This window comes from Schistocerca americana, chromosome 1 (assembly GCF_021461395.2).
Source record: "Schistocerca americana isolate TAMUIC-IGC-003095 chromosome 1, iqSchAmer2.1, whole genome shotgun sequence".
Classification (NCBI taxonomy): domain Eukaryota; kingdom Metazoa; phylum Arthropoda; class Insecta; order Orthoptera; family Acrididae; genus Schistocerca; species Schistocerca americana.
The window spans coordinates 377522150-377538473 of NC_060119.1; the positions used below are offsets into that span (position 1 = coordinate 377522150).

The window sequence follows — 16324 nt, forward strand, 5'->3', positions numbered from 1 at the left end:
CTGGTACCCACAAACACATTTGATCTTCGTCCAGACTTGGCAAGGTGACATACGGCACCCAATGGTCGAGACGTACCTCTCCCAACACGCCTGTTTCAGTCTTTTTATAAGCTGGAGAATGCAGCCACGGAGCCGTTTAAAAGCTATTAGGTGCTCTAGGGAAGGGAGCTGCTTATGTCACTGTAGAGCTCGACCACATCGATGGTACCACGTGGGGAACATTCTATGGTGACAGCAGAGGTGAAATCTTCCCAGTCTGCCTTGTTTAAAGGTTTAAAGCCCACCTTGGTAGACGTCCGGGGAAATGTCACTGGGGGAGTGACAGGAAGATGGGGAAAAAGGTCACTACCACACAAGTCATCGTGGGCTCTCCAGTGGACAGATGGGAAAAGTCCTGGGCTGTAGAGGGATTATTCAATGGCCAAGTAAGTGCCATGAGCTACACTGAAATGTGTGGGGGCCCAGTATTTAAGAGGCAGAGGTCGAGTTGAGACATGAAAGTGTCGACATCTCTACCTCTGCCAGTAAGCACAGTGCCACACCACAAGGGTTATGGGTGTTAAAATCTCCCAAAAGTAGGAAACGTTTAGGGAGTTGAACCAGAGCAGCCAATGTGTTCAGGGGTACCGCACCATCTTGAGGAAGATATACGTTGCAGACAGTTGTTTCCTGTGTCATCCTTATCCTGACACCCACAGCTTCAACACGGGTTTGGAGGGGGCACACGTTCACTGCATACTGAGTTCAGGACATAGACACAAACTCCACCTGACACTCTATTATAGTTGCTACGGTTCTTGAAATATCCCGTATAGCCACAAAGGGCAGGGGTCTGCATTGCTGGGAACCAGGTTTCTTGGAGGGTAATGTAGAAAGAAGGTGTAAAGCTTAACAGTTGCCGTAGCTCAGCCCAGTGGTGGAAAAAACAACAGCAATTCCACTAGAGGATGACGTTATTGTGAGGCTGGTACGGCATGAAGCATGCAAGGAGGCAGGTTACGCAACAGGGTCACCTGCTGCCACCGATTGAGTATTTGTATCCATTCCTATTGTGGATGAGGCATCAGTGAGATCCAGGTCCTCAGGAACGCTGAGATCTCCACCTCATCTGCAGGTGCAGAACTGGTAGGGAGTGTCGTGTTGGGGCTACTGGAGGGTCCTTTTTCTTAGTAGACTTACTTCTTTTCTTGCCCCCTCACTTCTCTTTAGGGGCTTGCTGGGAGGACTTCTCCGAAGTAGCTTCAGGCACAGAGGAAGACAGTGAAGCTCTTAATCCAGCAGCTTCTGGCTCCTTTAGCCACTGGCGAGTGTGTGCTGTGGCATTAATGGAGACCTTGGAAGAGAGGATCCCAAGGGACCCCCTTCTGCATGAGAGGAGCCCAAGGAGGCTATTGCTTCTCTGGCTGAGGAGGGGTGGGGGGGGGGGTGGGGGGGGGTGGAACCGATGTCCCTACGTTTGGGGGGGGGGGGGGTCATTGCTCCCAAAGTATGTACTTTGGGAGCCATGGAAGGAGATTTGCCCCCTACCACAAGGGGGCAGATGTATTCCAGAGGGCCCACTCTTCGTGGCACAGAGTGTGGTACAACTGGTACTTGTGATGGTGATGGTAAAGTAGCTGCAGCATATATGGACACCAACCGAATGGGTTGTAACCATCCAAATTTACGTTTAGCCTCTTGGTAGGTCAACCAGTCCAGGGTCTTGTACTCCATGATTTTACAATCCTTTTAGAGTACTGTGCAGTCTGGTGAGCAGGGGGAGTGCTGCTCTCCGCAGTTGATAGACGTGAGAGGAGGCGCACAGGGAGTATGTGGATGCAGTGGACGTCTGCAGTCTCGACATGTGGCATTGGAGGTGCTGCAGGAAGACATGTGCCCGAAATTCCAGCACTTGAAGCACCACACAGAGGGGAGGGACGTATGGTTTAACGTCACAGCGGTAAACCATCACCTTGACCTTTTCAGTCAACGAATCACCCTCAAAGGCAAAGATGAGGGCACCAGTAGCAACCCTGTTGTCTCCGAGTCCCCTGTAAACACACCAGATGACATGAACACCCCACCATTCTCGATTGGCTCGGGGCTCATCGTCAGACTGCAAGAGCATGTTGTGATGGAAAATAATCCCCTGGACCATGTTGAGGCTTTATGGGGAGTGACAAAAACAGGAATATCACCCAGCCGGTCACAAGCGAGTAACGCCTGGGACTGGGCTGGGGATGCTGTCTGAATCAAGACTGCACCGCTTCTCACCTTGGACAGTGCTGTCACTTCCCCAAACTTACCCTCAAGATGTTTAATGAAAAATTGAGGCTTCATAATGGTTCTAATGGCTCTGAAGCACTGTGGGACTTAACATCTGAGGTCATCAGTCCCCTAGAACTTAGAACTACTTAAACCTAACTAACCTAAGGACATCACACACATCCATGCCCGAGGCAGGATTCGAACCTGCTGACGGACTGAAGCGCCTAGAACCGCTCAGCCACCATGGCCGGCGAGGCTTCATAGGTAGAAAGGAGTCCCCACCAGTTCTGCTACAGACAAAAAACCAAGGCGAATGCGGCTCTCTCCGTTCTGTAGCCCTATGTTCCTCCCATGGTGTAGCGAGGGAGGGAAATGATTTAGGGTCATGTCAGCATTGTATTCGATCTTGCCCTTCTTAGAGACTGCTGGTGCCATACTGTCACTAGCAAGAGATGACTCAGTCCACTTCATTGCAGGTCATCCACCCACTCTGATCAGGGGCTCTCCCCACGGGTGCCACCCAGCTACAACAAAGGCCACCTGGCATGATGGCCGTTGCCAGGAGTCTTGATGCCCCAGGAAGACAGGCATCTACTCCTTGGCATACTTGGGGAGTTTACAGCTCAGGCATCAGCAGTGCGATGCCTGTGTTGTCAGGGGGATACCACGAAATGGGTAAATGACTGCCCCACTACAATGGACTGGCTACCATGCTGGATATTGGGCACAGAGAAATCCAATACTGACTTGGGGGCGAAAGAGGACAAGAGACAACAGAAGAAGATGACATACCCCGGGAAGTGTCCTCGCCCAAATAGTTGAATTGCAGGTGAAGATTCAAAGCATGACAAGAGGTTCAGGAGACTGAATCTAAGGGCACTATGGGTAACTCATGCACCACATAAGGCATCCTTCCCATATGGCCCGCACTTCTGTAGAATTTGGAAAGTGGCAAGTTGAAGCATAAAATGGGACCTGAACTTATAGGGCCAAATAGTGTGAGAATCCTTTGTCACCTCTTACAACAGGCATGGATACCTCGGGCCTATTCTAACCTCTGGACTCACAGGGGGACAGAAAGCAGGTGTAAACTTAACAGTTGTTGTAGCTCAGCCAGGTGGTGGAAGAAACCGTTGCAATTCCACTGGAGGATGACATTATTGTGAGGCTGAGAAGGCATGAAGCACGCAAAGAGGCATGTCACGCCTCAGGGTCACCTGCTGCCGCCGACTGAGTATTTGTATCCATTCCTATTGCGGATGAGACATCAGTGACATCCAGGCCCACAGGAGACGCTAAGATCTCCAACTCATCCTCAGATGCGGAAGTGGTAGGGAGTGGCAGTGTTGGGACCACTGGAAGACCTCGTTTCCTACCAGTCTTCTTCTTGGTTTGCTTGCCCTCTTGCTTCTCTTTAGGGACTTGCTGGGAGGACTGCTCTGAAGTAGTTTCAGGCATGGAGGAAGACCGTGGAGCTCTTCGTCCAGCAGCTCTTGGCTCTTTTAGCCACTGGCTTGTGTCCACTGTGGCATTAGTAGAGACCTTGGAAGAAAGTGTCCCAAGGGACCCCTTCCGCACGAGGAGCGGAGGACACTGTTGCTTTTCCAGCTGGGGAGAGGGAACTGATGTCCCCTGCATTTGGAGGGTGGGGGTGGGGGGACATTGCTCCCAAAGTAGGTGCTTTGGGGGCAGTGGAAGGAGATTTCCCCCTACCAACAAGGGGCGAATGTATTCTGGCACCCTGGAGGGCCCACTGTTCATGGCACAGAGTGGGGAACTACTGGCACTTGTGATGGTGATGTGGAAGTAGCTGCAGATCATATGTGGACGTTAACTGAATGGGGTGTAATCGTTCAAATTTACACCTAGCCTCTTGGTAAGTCAACCAGTCCAGGGTCTTGTACTACATGATTTTCCACTCCTTTTGGAGTACTGTGCAGTCTGGCGAGCAGGGGGAGTGCCGCTCTCCACAGTTGATACAAGTTGGAGGTGGCGCACACGAAGTATCTGGGTGCAGTGGACGTCTGCAGTCTCGAAATGTGGCGTTGGAAGTGCAGCGGGAAGACGTGCGCGAAATTCCAGCACTTAAAGCACCACATAGGGGAAGGGATGTATGGTTTAATGTCATAGCAATAAACCATCACATTTACATTTTCAGGCAATGAATCACCCTCAAAGGCAAAGATGAAGGCACCAATAGCAACCCTGTTGTCTTTAGGTCCCCTGTAAACGCACCGGATGAAGTGAACACCCTGCCATTTCTTGATTGGCGGTGAGCTTGTCATCAGACTGCAAGAGGAGGTCACGATGAAAAATAATCCCCTGGACCATGCTGGGGCTTTTATGGGGAGTGACAGAAACAAGAATATCACCCAACTGGTCACAGGCGAGTAAAGCCCAGGATTGGGCTGGGGATGCTGCCTGAATCAAGACTGCACCGTTTCTCACCTTGGACAGCACTGTCACTTCCCCAAACTTATCCTCAAGATGTTCAACGAAAAACTGAGGCTTCATAGACAGAAAGGAGTCCCCATCCATTCTGTTACAGACTAAATACAGAGGTGAATATAGCTCTCTTCTTTCTGTAGCCCTACGTTCCTTCCCATCCTGCCTTTCTTAGAGATTGCTGGTGCCGTGCGGTCACCAGAGAGAGATGACTTGGTCCACTTCACTGCACGTCATCCGCCCTGATGCCACCCACTACGATCAGGGGCTCTCCCCATGGGCACCACCCAGCCACTGCAAAGGCCACCTGGCATGATGGTTCGTCATTTATTGATCACTGTCTCAACATACAAACATTACAAAATGGTTGGACAGTGTCTTGTTGACATAACAGAAAATCCACTTAGGCAGCTTTCTTTGAAGGGACTTCCTATTATATAAACTAATCCACACTAGAAAGCTGTCATATGACTGCAGATCTTTAGCTGCTTAACATCAGCAAGAAGATCACATAAGGTAACAGTGAGGAATCGGGTAACACTGATGTGCCTAACTACATGCCATACTCTCTGTGTAGATTATATAGTATTTCCTCATACAGCAGATTTCCAATTAGTTTATATGCACAGAACTGGCCAGATGTGCATGAATGTATCCAAGGAGCAGAAAAGAGGTAATGATTTGACTGACTGGATTTTCTTTAGTCTACTGCATAACAGTTTTAAGTGGTGGTAAGTAAAGTTAGTATACCTTTACTTGCTTATGCAGCACTGCAAATGCCCTCTTGGTGGAGGACAAAACCTCTCAGCACATAATCATCGATAATTGGATAAAGTCTGTCTTGTCAGCAAATGCAGAAATGTCTTCTTTGCGCCAAGAGCTTGTTTTTTCATATGAGTTATAAACCAGTTTAGGACCAACTGTAATGTAAAACTGTGTTAATGGTGATTTATTTATTGTCTTGTTATGGCAGAGGAGTGGCAATGGCCTTGCTGCAGTGGATACACCGGTTCCCGTCAGATCACCGAAGTTAAATGCTGTCGGGCGTGGCCGGCACTTGGATGGGTGACCATCCGGGCCGCCAATTGCTGTTGCCATTTTTCGAGGTGCACTCAGCCTCGTGATGCCAATTGAGGAGCTACTCAACCGAACAGTATCAGCTGTGGTCAAAGAAAACCATCATAATGACCATGAGAGCAGCGTGCTGACCACATGCCCCTCCTATCCGCATCCTCAGCTGAGGATGACATGGCGGTCGGGTGGTCCCGATGTGCCACTTGTGGCCTGAAGACGGAGTACTGCTGCTATGGTAGAGGACCTCCAACAACTGGGGAAGCTACTGAAGACAAAATTCAAAAAATTGTCATACCAAGGAAGGAGCATTGTTGGGCTGCAAGCTCAGATAGTACAAAGATTGTGAAGGAAATCAGCCAAACCCTAGTCAAAAGAAATAATGCTGGCACTTGCCATGAGCTTTTTCTGGAAACCCTGCAAAACTTAAATTTGCATAGAAGCATGGAGATTTAAACAATAATCTTCCTGAATGTCCACTGTATTACCATTCCATCACCTTGCTAGGTTTTCAGTTATTACTTTGTCACTGGCTTTCCCTGTCAGTGGGGACAGATATTAAAATCTAGATGGTAAGATACTGACTATGGCAACGTATTTTCTTGAAAAATTGTGACATGAAATGGATGTGTTACTACTGTACTCATAGGCAAGTAATGAGTGAGCACCAGGCTTACCAGAAGTGACATTCCTGATAAATCCATTACCGGAGTGATGATTCTGGCATTTGTGTTACATGACTCATGCAGAAACACAACAGGAATCATAAATCATGATGGTCAGATGCAATGTGAACCTGGTTCTTCCCAAACATGGGTCTAGTGCCTAAATCTTTTTACCATCGCATGAGGGGCTGAGGGATAACATGAAGACATGCATGTGGCATTGGTGGAAGTTTACAGGCATGTGATCAGTTTCCTGCACATACTGGAGGGAGTGCAAGGTCCAGGAGTCCATAGTGTGCAGTGATGAAGTGTAAAATTTCGTTTTATAAGTTATTAGGTGCAAATTGTCTGTAAATCAAAGAACACTGTGCAACAGGGAGCAACCAAATCAGGCAATACAGTTGTAGATACCGACTTTATATTCGGGAGGGTGGACTTTGCTCTGTCCGGTCATCTTGGTTTAGGTTTCTCTAAATGATTTAAGGCAAACGGAGGGATAGTCCCTTCAGCAAAGCCTAAGCTGACCACCTGGCCTATCTATATACAAACATATTTATATCTAAAAATAAAGATGCTGTAACTTGCCAAACGAAAGCGTTGGTATATTGATAGGAGACAATAAAAAACATACAAACACACACACAAATTTCGAGCTTTCACAACCCAAGGTTGCTTCATCAGGAAAGAGGGAAGGAGAGGGAAAGACGAGATGATGTGGGTTTTAAGGGAGAGGGTAAAGAGTCATTCCAATCCCGGGAGTGGAAAGACTTACCTTAGGGGGAATAATAAAGACAGGTATACACTCGCACACACACACGCACACACGCGCGCACACACACACGCACACACACACACACGCGCACACACACACGCACACACACACACACACGCACACACACACGCACACACACACGCACACACACACACACACACACACACACACACGCACACACACACACATATCCATCTGCACATATACAGACACTAGCAGACATATGTGTGTCTGTATATGTGCGGATGGATATGTGTGTGTGTGTGTGCGAGTGTATACCTGTCTTTTTTTTCCCCCCTAAGGAAGTCTTTCCACTACCGGGATTGGAATGACTCCTTACCCTCTCCCTTAAAACCCACATCCTTTCGTCTTTCCCTCTTTCCTGATGAAGCAACCTTGGGTTGTGAAAGCTCAAAATTTGTGTGTGTGTTTGTGTGTTTTTTATTGTCTCCTATCAACATACCAACGCTTTCGTTTGGTAAGCTACAGCATCTTTATCTTTAGATATATTTTTCCCATGTGGAATGTTTCCCTCTATTATATACAAACATATTTACATATTCTGTGTGTGTGTATATTTTGAGCTATTTATTTTCACTGTATTACAATGAAAAATAATTTATCATTGTGAGATGATCCCTGGATGAGCACATGAATCAAATCAAATGTATTTCTTTGGGCTCAGCATAACATACCTTAGAGCTACAAAATGTCCTCTTGTTCGGGACAAATAAAAAGTTCTTACTGTACACCAATTTACCACAACAGATAATCTTAGCATATTTTGAATTGCTAAATTGTGAGTGTGCATCACTTTTCACAAGTTGCTTGTCTTGTTCATGAAAACAAGACATTGCATAATTCTAGTATTTAAAACATTACAAAGGATTGGAACAGCAGGGGTGTGCTGTCAGATGAGTAAAATCAACTTTCATATGTCCTGGCAGAATGAGTGATTTGAAAGTAAGTACAAGAAAAGCTGCCTGTTTCTTTCCCCATCTACTCCTACAATCTAGTTCAAATTACAAGTAACTCTTTTTTGACAATATTCAACATGTTGCATACATTACTCTACCCATGAATCATTTTTGCAAATCCTTTGCATATGACAATACTGTTAACAACATTTAGAGTGTTGAGACTTCTGGACAGTAATTAGATGTTACATCAGTCTATCACGTTTTGAAAGAATGTTCCATTGATGCAAGTAGCAGTCTATGGAAGGAGCTCTGGTTTTCTGTCTTAGACTAATACAAGCAAAATGTGTCAGACAGTTTCACAGTCATCCCCCCCCCCCCCTTATAATACACACATTCAAATCAATTAAGCCAAAAGCTTCAGTCTATGAAATGCACAACATTCCACTGTCTTGAATAGTCTCCCCAACTGTTTCACAATTCTTTGGTGTCGTATACTGCAACTGAACATCCCTTTGCTATACAACTGAACATCCCTTTCCTATAAAGTACAGTGAACGGCACAGCTCAGTACTTATGGCATATTTTCCATACAACTTCAGATTTCGTGGCTGCTTTATGGGTTTGATTAATTTATTTCATTGTTTTCATGGGTATTAACATCCCTGGATCTTTCAGCTTGACACATCTTGAACCAGTCCTGAAAGACTGGCCTAATTGGTGAAGGTGAATGTTTGCAACCAGCATGAAATCTTTGTGTGAATCCCCATTTTCAAATAATTTTCAGTCATTGTTACAAATGAATGTTTCACCTGGACAAGAATCCATATGAAGAGCATATAACTCATTTTTTCCTTCAGTGAATTTTACAGAGATGTGCTCTCATATTTGATATCTGAATGACTGAGCCATGATTCCCACTGCCAAAACACACACAGTATTTAACTGTCATACTCAACAGTTGTTACTAAAGCATGCCCCCTAGTTTACAGTATTAGAGGATTGGTGGCGTTGACCAGCCCTAAGTGGAAAAACCTTTGATTTGCCAAGTCTGAACTCAGGCATGAGTCTCTGAGGTGCTTGCTATTTGGCAAAAGCAGTTTATTAAATTCTACAGGTGTAGATAGCGTCACTCCTCAGAAACTTTGGCAAATACTGACCACATCCTTTTCTCAAGCAACCAACCAGTGATGAATGTATTGTGAATATAACACAATACTTCACTAGCCATGATCAAAATGCATGCATCAATGATTGCTGATACAAGAAGGTAGCCAAAACACAAACAGTAACATGTAATCTGCAAGTTATTGACACACCTGCCCACCTATTGGAGAAAAACTGCGACTGTCAAAGTGTTTTCATACTGATCTGGTCACACAGTCTCTTTTGTTACTAGGTTCCTCTCTACTGTCTTTGCTTAGTTTTTCTTCCGTATTTCTGTTCCGTATTTCACTTTTTGTGTCATCAACTTTGAGATTGCTAATATTACTTATTTCTATGACGATCAGTACTGCAGTTTGATTTTTCAATGCTCTTATTAAATAAAGCAGAGCATTACATACATTAAAAGACATAAGTATAGTTGAGAAAAAAGTTGAGATGTTCTGCGAGAAAAATTGAAACACACAGAATTATGCATGATACTTCTCAATTTGTTAAACTACAAACCTACCTTGCCACAATGATATTTTATTATTTCATTATTATTTATTATTTTTCTAATTTATCATTGAATCCCTGTACAATTCCTTATATTCCCATATAATCCTGGATACCTCTTTCTTGGTATGAATGATGAAAATAACCATGTGCAGTTAAGGCATCAAGACCGCAAACATGATTGGGAAACAAAACTAAAGTTGCACTGGAAGAACCTGATGTATGATAAAGTTCATAACACACACACACAATATTTCTAAAATCTGGCTGTTTTGCAGTACAACTTTCCTGAATTTACCTCATCATTTCATTTATTTATTCTAAAATATGTTAAACAAGGAGCAAATATTAGCCTTCATTTTCTATTTACATTAACTGTCTTTGCCAACTCACAACTAAACCGCAATCTTACAATCCAACCTAGACCTTGAACAGTACAGATAAATGTACCACAACCAAGATAATGAAGGGTGTTGGGGACACTATCACAAACCAGTGACAACATGCAAATTTTCATCTCCACAACATTTGCATTTCCTTTTCACTTTTTATAATGGTTTAGATATCATTTCTTTGATGATGGTGGCCTTAGCACTGGGGTCATTCCATGCCAAACTGAGCCTGAGGCTTATTTTTTGAAAAAATCCCAAGTTTAACAATGTTATAGTTTTTCGAATCTACAAAAGTTGAATTTTACTGTCCTGAAAAAATGATAAAAATTACATAATTAGCTGAGGAAATATAGTTAAACAAAGTTGGCGATTCTACAGATGAGGATGAAAAACAAAAGGTTTACTTTTTGTGTTGGCAGCTGTTTAAATTTGGGTTGCAGCGATTGTTGATGTTTTAATTGTTAAATTTCATGAGCAGAATCTTATCTTTCTGACAAACTTCAGTTTTTAAAGAAAGGTAAGTTATTAAGTATGCAGCTAATTCACAAAAGTTACTATGTATTTAGTGTCCCACCCGTGACAAAAAACATGAAAAAGTTTAACTTAACTCAGCAATTATAGGAATTCTATATATTTTAGGTTAGAAGTAAGAAAAATAAATAAAAACATCCAATGAGCCCTAAGGCATCTTCTAAGTTGTGAACGATCATTTATAAATGTTAAAAGAAATTGTGTCCCACCCATGACAGTTTTTTGGATGTTACTCAAATCTAAACCATTTAACACTTCTTGTTATTGTTAAGTTAAATTGGTTGATATAACAAGTGCTTTGATGGGTTAAACTAAATAAAAACTTACTGTTTATTCAGAAAATGGGGAAAACAACATCAGCAGAGCATATGAGAAAACTTCGAGAAAAACTGAAGAAAAATACCAGCAAGTACAATGACCATAAAGAAAAAGAAAGAGAGCGGGATAAAAGAAGAAAGGAAAATATGAAGATGAAGGTACCCTCCAGCGAAAAATCTTTATTGGAATATCGAAAGAAGGAAGCTGAAAGAAAAAGAAAGTACAGTCAAACTAAAATCAGTATTAATTGAAGATCAGTCTGAGACCTGTATTTCCCAGTTAGGATCATATAAACGTCCTCAGTCCCTTGGCAAAGCTGTTTCTCGGGTAAAGAAGGTGCTTCCCTCAAGCCCCTCAAAAAAAAATCAGCAGTAATAAAAAAAGCTTGTAAATGAAACCTTACCTAAAAAGGTAGTAAAGTAGTGAAGAAAACATCTCGTAAACTTACAGATGATAATCTGCTCAAAATACAAAAATTTTTCACAAATGATGAAATCAGCAGGCAGACACCTGGTATAAAGGATGTAAAGTCTATTGTAGACCATGAAACTGGGAAAAGAGTAAGCTTGCAGAAACGTCACATGAGTATGACAGTTAAGGAAGCATTTTTTTCTTTTTAAGCAAGACAATCCAGATATTGACATCAAGATTTCAAAATTCTACGAGTTGCGGCCTAAAAATGTTGTTCTAACGTCTCAAATGCCTCACAATGTATGTGTGTGCAGATATCATGCTAACTTCAACTTCATCATTGAAGCCATTCACAAAGAAATAGCTACTCACACTCACCTTATGAATCTTGTTTGCTGTGATGTAGAAAGTGAAATATGAGTGACAAGTCAATGCAAGAAATGCATCATGAATTTTCACACATTAATAGATGAAAGTTTGATTTGTGTGACATAATATCTTAGAGAAAATGGACCGAACACGAGTGTCACCCTAAACAGACTATTACCACTGGAACACTTTGTGAAGCTCTCTCTGAACTTCAGTCTCAACTAAAAACATTCAAGGAGCACTTCTTTGTCAAAAGGATGCAATCTCGAGCTCTCAAGACTGTGAAAGCATCAGTTAGTGATGATGAAGTGATATTGCAAATAGATTTTGTAGAAAACTATGTAGCACTGGCACAAGATGAAATACAAAGTGCCCACTGGAGTCATACACAGATTACAGTGGTCACTATTTGTGTTTGGATGAAAACAGGGCTACAGTCATTTGAAATTGTGAGCGAAGAACTGTGCCATGACAAGTATTCAGTTTATACATGTTTGAAGATTATAATAAGTAAGCTGAAACAAGAGCTTCCCAATTTGACCTCGATACAAATTTTTTCTGATGGTTGCGCAGGTCAATTTAAGAACAAATTCACCATTTCTAACCTCTGCTACATGATACAACACTTTGGAGTGTCTGGAGAATGGTTTTTCTTTCCAACAGCACATGGGAAAGGTGCAGTGGATGGCATTGGAGCTGTAACAAAAAGGGCTGTTTGGAATAAAGTTAAGCAAAGAAAAGTCGTAGTCAGCAATGCACAGGAATTTTTAGACTGTGCCAAATCATCTGTTTCTGGAATAAACTTTCTTCTTCTGACAAAATATCATATTGACGAAAACAGAGACCTTCTGGATGGATGCTGGAAAGCTGTTAAAAAAATAAAAAGATATTCACAGCAAGCATTACTTCAACGGTTACAATACCTGTAATCCAGTATGTGGTAGAACTTTCCTAAAATCAGATTTAGAGAAAGTGGAGGTTTTTCCACTTTCACCCAACATATATTCACTAATCTACACAGATTCTGAGATGAGTGATGAGGAATCATATCGTGATATCCTGTTGACACCCAATTTCCAAGAAGTTACAGGTTCAGAGCCAGCTGCGGAACAAATCATGCCAGGAACATTTATTTTAGTTGAGTTCCAAACTGCAAGAAAGAAATCTACTACATACAGATATGCTGCAATTGCACAGAGACGTGTAGAAGACAATGGGGAAATACAGATTATGTGTATGCGATCTGTTGGGGACTCAGCAAAGGTATTTAAAGCTGACGAGCAGGATGTATCCCACATAGAGTTTAAACAAGTTATTGCTATTCTCCCAAATCCAAATGTCAAACATGTTAGGGACACCTTATATTATGAGTTTCCTGGCAATTTAGACATTTTCGAAAGTGGGTGAGAGGCCAAGTGTATATTTTTTCGAAGTGGTACATTCTTCAAGTGAAATAATTAAGTACTCAGAACTGTAAACTAATACTATACCAAAATTTATATTATTTATAAGCAACAAAAATGTTCTACAAAGTTATTAAAGTGCCCTCTAAGTATATGTTACCTACTGATTCATAGCTAACTGACATAATAAAATCTGTTTAAATAAAAAAAAAATAAAAAAAAAAAAAACAGATTGTACTTCACATGAGTACCGCCCATGACAATTCCTTGTCCCACCCGTGACAGTCTTTGATTGCAATTATTGTAAGTAAGTATTGCTAATCAAATATTTATTGATATTATGTCATATAGAGAATTGTTTTATTAATGTGAATTCAATATTTTCAGAAGAAAATAAGTGCATAAATCACAGAATTCTTCTAAAATGTTGGTGGTTGTTCAATGCTACGTCTATTTGCTGTCCCACCCGTGACAAAGTTTTAAAGATGAATAACAGCTCAATTTGTAAACTTCTGACATTCAGATTTAAAGGGAAGGTAAAACAATTATTTGTAAGGCAACCAGTCAATCTTTACTTTATTTCTGTTTATACTTTATGTTATATCAACGTCTGACTGTTGAAAAACGTAGTGCAACTGTCCCACCCGTGACAATGGAATCCCCCAGTGGTAATCGAAAAGGCACATAATTACACTGAATCAAGGAACTTCTGCCCATACACATCATCACTATACCTTAAATGTGATGATGGCTATCTATGTGATAAGAACAAACAAAAGAAAGTACCTCAATTGTTTAGCAAAAATGCTATGGGTATATTTAGTAGATCATTACTTTAGTAGCAGAATTTTGAAAGCATAGGAAATACATGGGACTTCATACAATAGTGTAAAATATCTGTTAACGCAAATAATACACTCTCTATTACGGAAAAGACAAAAATCATTTATTTACTTCAATTTTACAGTTAAATAATCGGCACTTTGTGTGTGTGACTCGACGTTGCACTAAATGTCGTCTGAGTAACTAACAAATAAAGGATGCAGCTTCTGTTTTACAACATAAAAGAAGTATGGATCGGAATCCAAATCGTGGAAACTAACGGCAACTATCATAAACTTAAACGGCTTCTAGATACTGCATCTGTGTTGTCTGTGAGACTCAATGCATGTCCGGTTATCAAAAATGTCACAGGTAGATGTCAGCAACATACGTTATATCACTACGACTAAATATCATACCGAATATTTCCAGCTTAGCACCGGACCCTCATACCAAGATCCGATTCAAGTAGTCGGAATTGCGACTATCAGGCTGTCTCCTGAAAGCAGATTAACACACTGAATGGTTCTACGAAACGCAAACATAAATGTTATAAATTTGTTTCCGCGTAATAATACCATACGTTTCGTATTTACTATTTACCAAGCTACTCCCAGATATTAAATGACGTAGTGGCTTCGCGCTCTTATCTTTCTGAAACTGATTCGCATACTTCAATCTTTGAAGTATCATCAGAGCATTGTGCCTTCGTTTCTTCTGTTACCCTCAAGAATTTCTTTTATGAGAGCACTGATGCATATTTCAACAATTACAAATACCCTTGACAACAAATTAAGTTGTCACGTCCCGGCTTTCGCAGTTTGACCAATGCATACATCGAATACCACGTACTTCCAAAATACGTGTCGAAATTTATTACCACAACAGCACAGTCAAATTCGAAGCACTGAAAAAATTCGAGAAGTTTTTGACCAAGTGTGAAAAATTAAAAACTTAGTTGGGGACGCTGTTAAGCTGGGTTCATACACGCATGTAATGTGGCGCCACAACTTTTGGCTTTCCGTAGTGGCATTGTGAGCTGCCTTTCATACAGGACACCACATATTCTGTATATTTGCGCAGCTTTCAATATGATGTCTTTTGAAATCATATGGATGGGTATGAATATTCTAGTGCCGGTTATGACATTAGAGCTGTGACAAATGTTAAATACAAGGAAAAATAGATTTAGCACAGAGATAAATCAGGGGTCACAAACACATTTAAAACAGAAACTTCCTGGCAGATTAAAACTGTGTGCCCGACCGAGACTCGAACTCGGGACCTTTGCAAAGGTGCTCTAAGTCGTGCTCGGTAGCTCAGATGGTAGAGCACTTGCCCGTGAAAGGCAAAGGTCCCGAGTTCGAGTCTCGGTCGGGCACACAGTTTTAATCTGCCAGGAAGTTTCATATCAGCGCACACTCCGCTGCAGAGTGAAAATCTCATTCTGGATACATTTAAAACAGCTGCCACATTACTATCGGGAGCTTTTTCCCGCATATAATCCACAATTAATACGATGCTTGGTCTCACAAATCACGAAGGTTACGGACACGCTTTTTTGGTTACATATATTACTCACTTACTCCTCGGCTCTACAGCCCTTGAAGGGCCTTGGCTTGCATCACAATATCCTGCCATTCTATCCAATCCATGGCTTTCCATCCTCTGACACCCAGCTTTTTCATGTCTTCTTCAACTCTAACCACCCATCTCTTTCTGGGGCGTCTACCTCCAGCCTCGCCATCAAAAATCCTCTTACATGTTCTGTCTTCTTCCATTCTGACCATGTGCCCTGCCCACCGCAGTTTTCTTATTTTAATGGTAGTGACAATGTCAGATTCTTCAAAAAGGTGTTGTAGTTCTGCATTTGTACGAATCCACCAACCTTCTTGATCATATATTGGGCCATATATTTTACGTAGTACCTTTCTCTCCCATATGCTAAGGATCCTTTCCTCATTTATAGTCATGGTACACGTTTCGACACCATAAATAACAACTGGTCTTATATTTGTTTTGTAAATGAGGATTTAGGATTTTCGTGATAGATGCGAACTCCTAAGCATGGGTAATTTGTCTCAGTGATAGTCGACCCTAGGTACTTGAAGGCTCTCACTCTTTCAAACTCCCTGTCGGCTATCCTGAGATTTGGTAGGTTTTGTTGGTTGGTCATTGCCATATACTTGGTCTTTTCGACATTGACTGTCAGGACAAGTTCCCTTGCACCATTCTCCAGTCGTTGATAGGCTTCACCTAGCACAGCAGTGTTTCGTGCGAGTAATGCCACATCGTCAGC

At 42.0% G+C, this 16324-nt stretch overlaps 1 protein-coding gene and 1 non-coding gene across 9 annotated transcripts in view; one reads left to right on the forward strand and one right to left on the reverse strand.

Moving 5' to 3' along the window:
• LOC124600613 (E3 ubiquitin-protein ligase sina-like) overlaps positions 1-14921 on the reverse strand; it is a 39762-nt gene extending 24841 nt beyond the window's left edge. The window contains exons 1-3 of one of the 8 annotated variants that reach the window (XM_047136180.1): positions 14629-14855; positions 14445-14524; positions 11287-11373 (exon numbers count right to left, since the gene is read on the reverse strand). Coding sequence is in view for 1 of the 8 variants with exons in the window: in XM_047136176.1 (XP_046992132.1) it covers positions 12724-12801 (78 nt within the window). In the remaining 7 variants the exon portion in view is untranslated. The other 7 variants (XM_047136184.1, XM_047136183.1, XM_047136179.1 and 4 more) reach the window with 7 other exon arrangements.
• A 412-nt stretch (positions 14922-15333) lies between these two features.
• Positions 15334-15407, forward strand: Trnas-uga. The gene has a single exon. It is a non-coding gene; the product is annotated as a tRNA-Ser (tRNA).
• Positions 15408-16324: the final 917 nt, after the last annotated feature.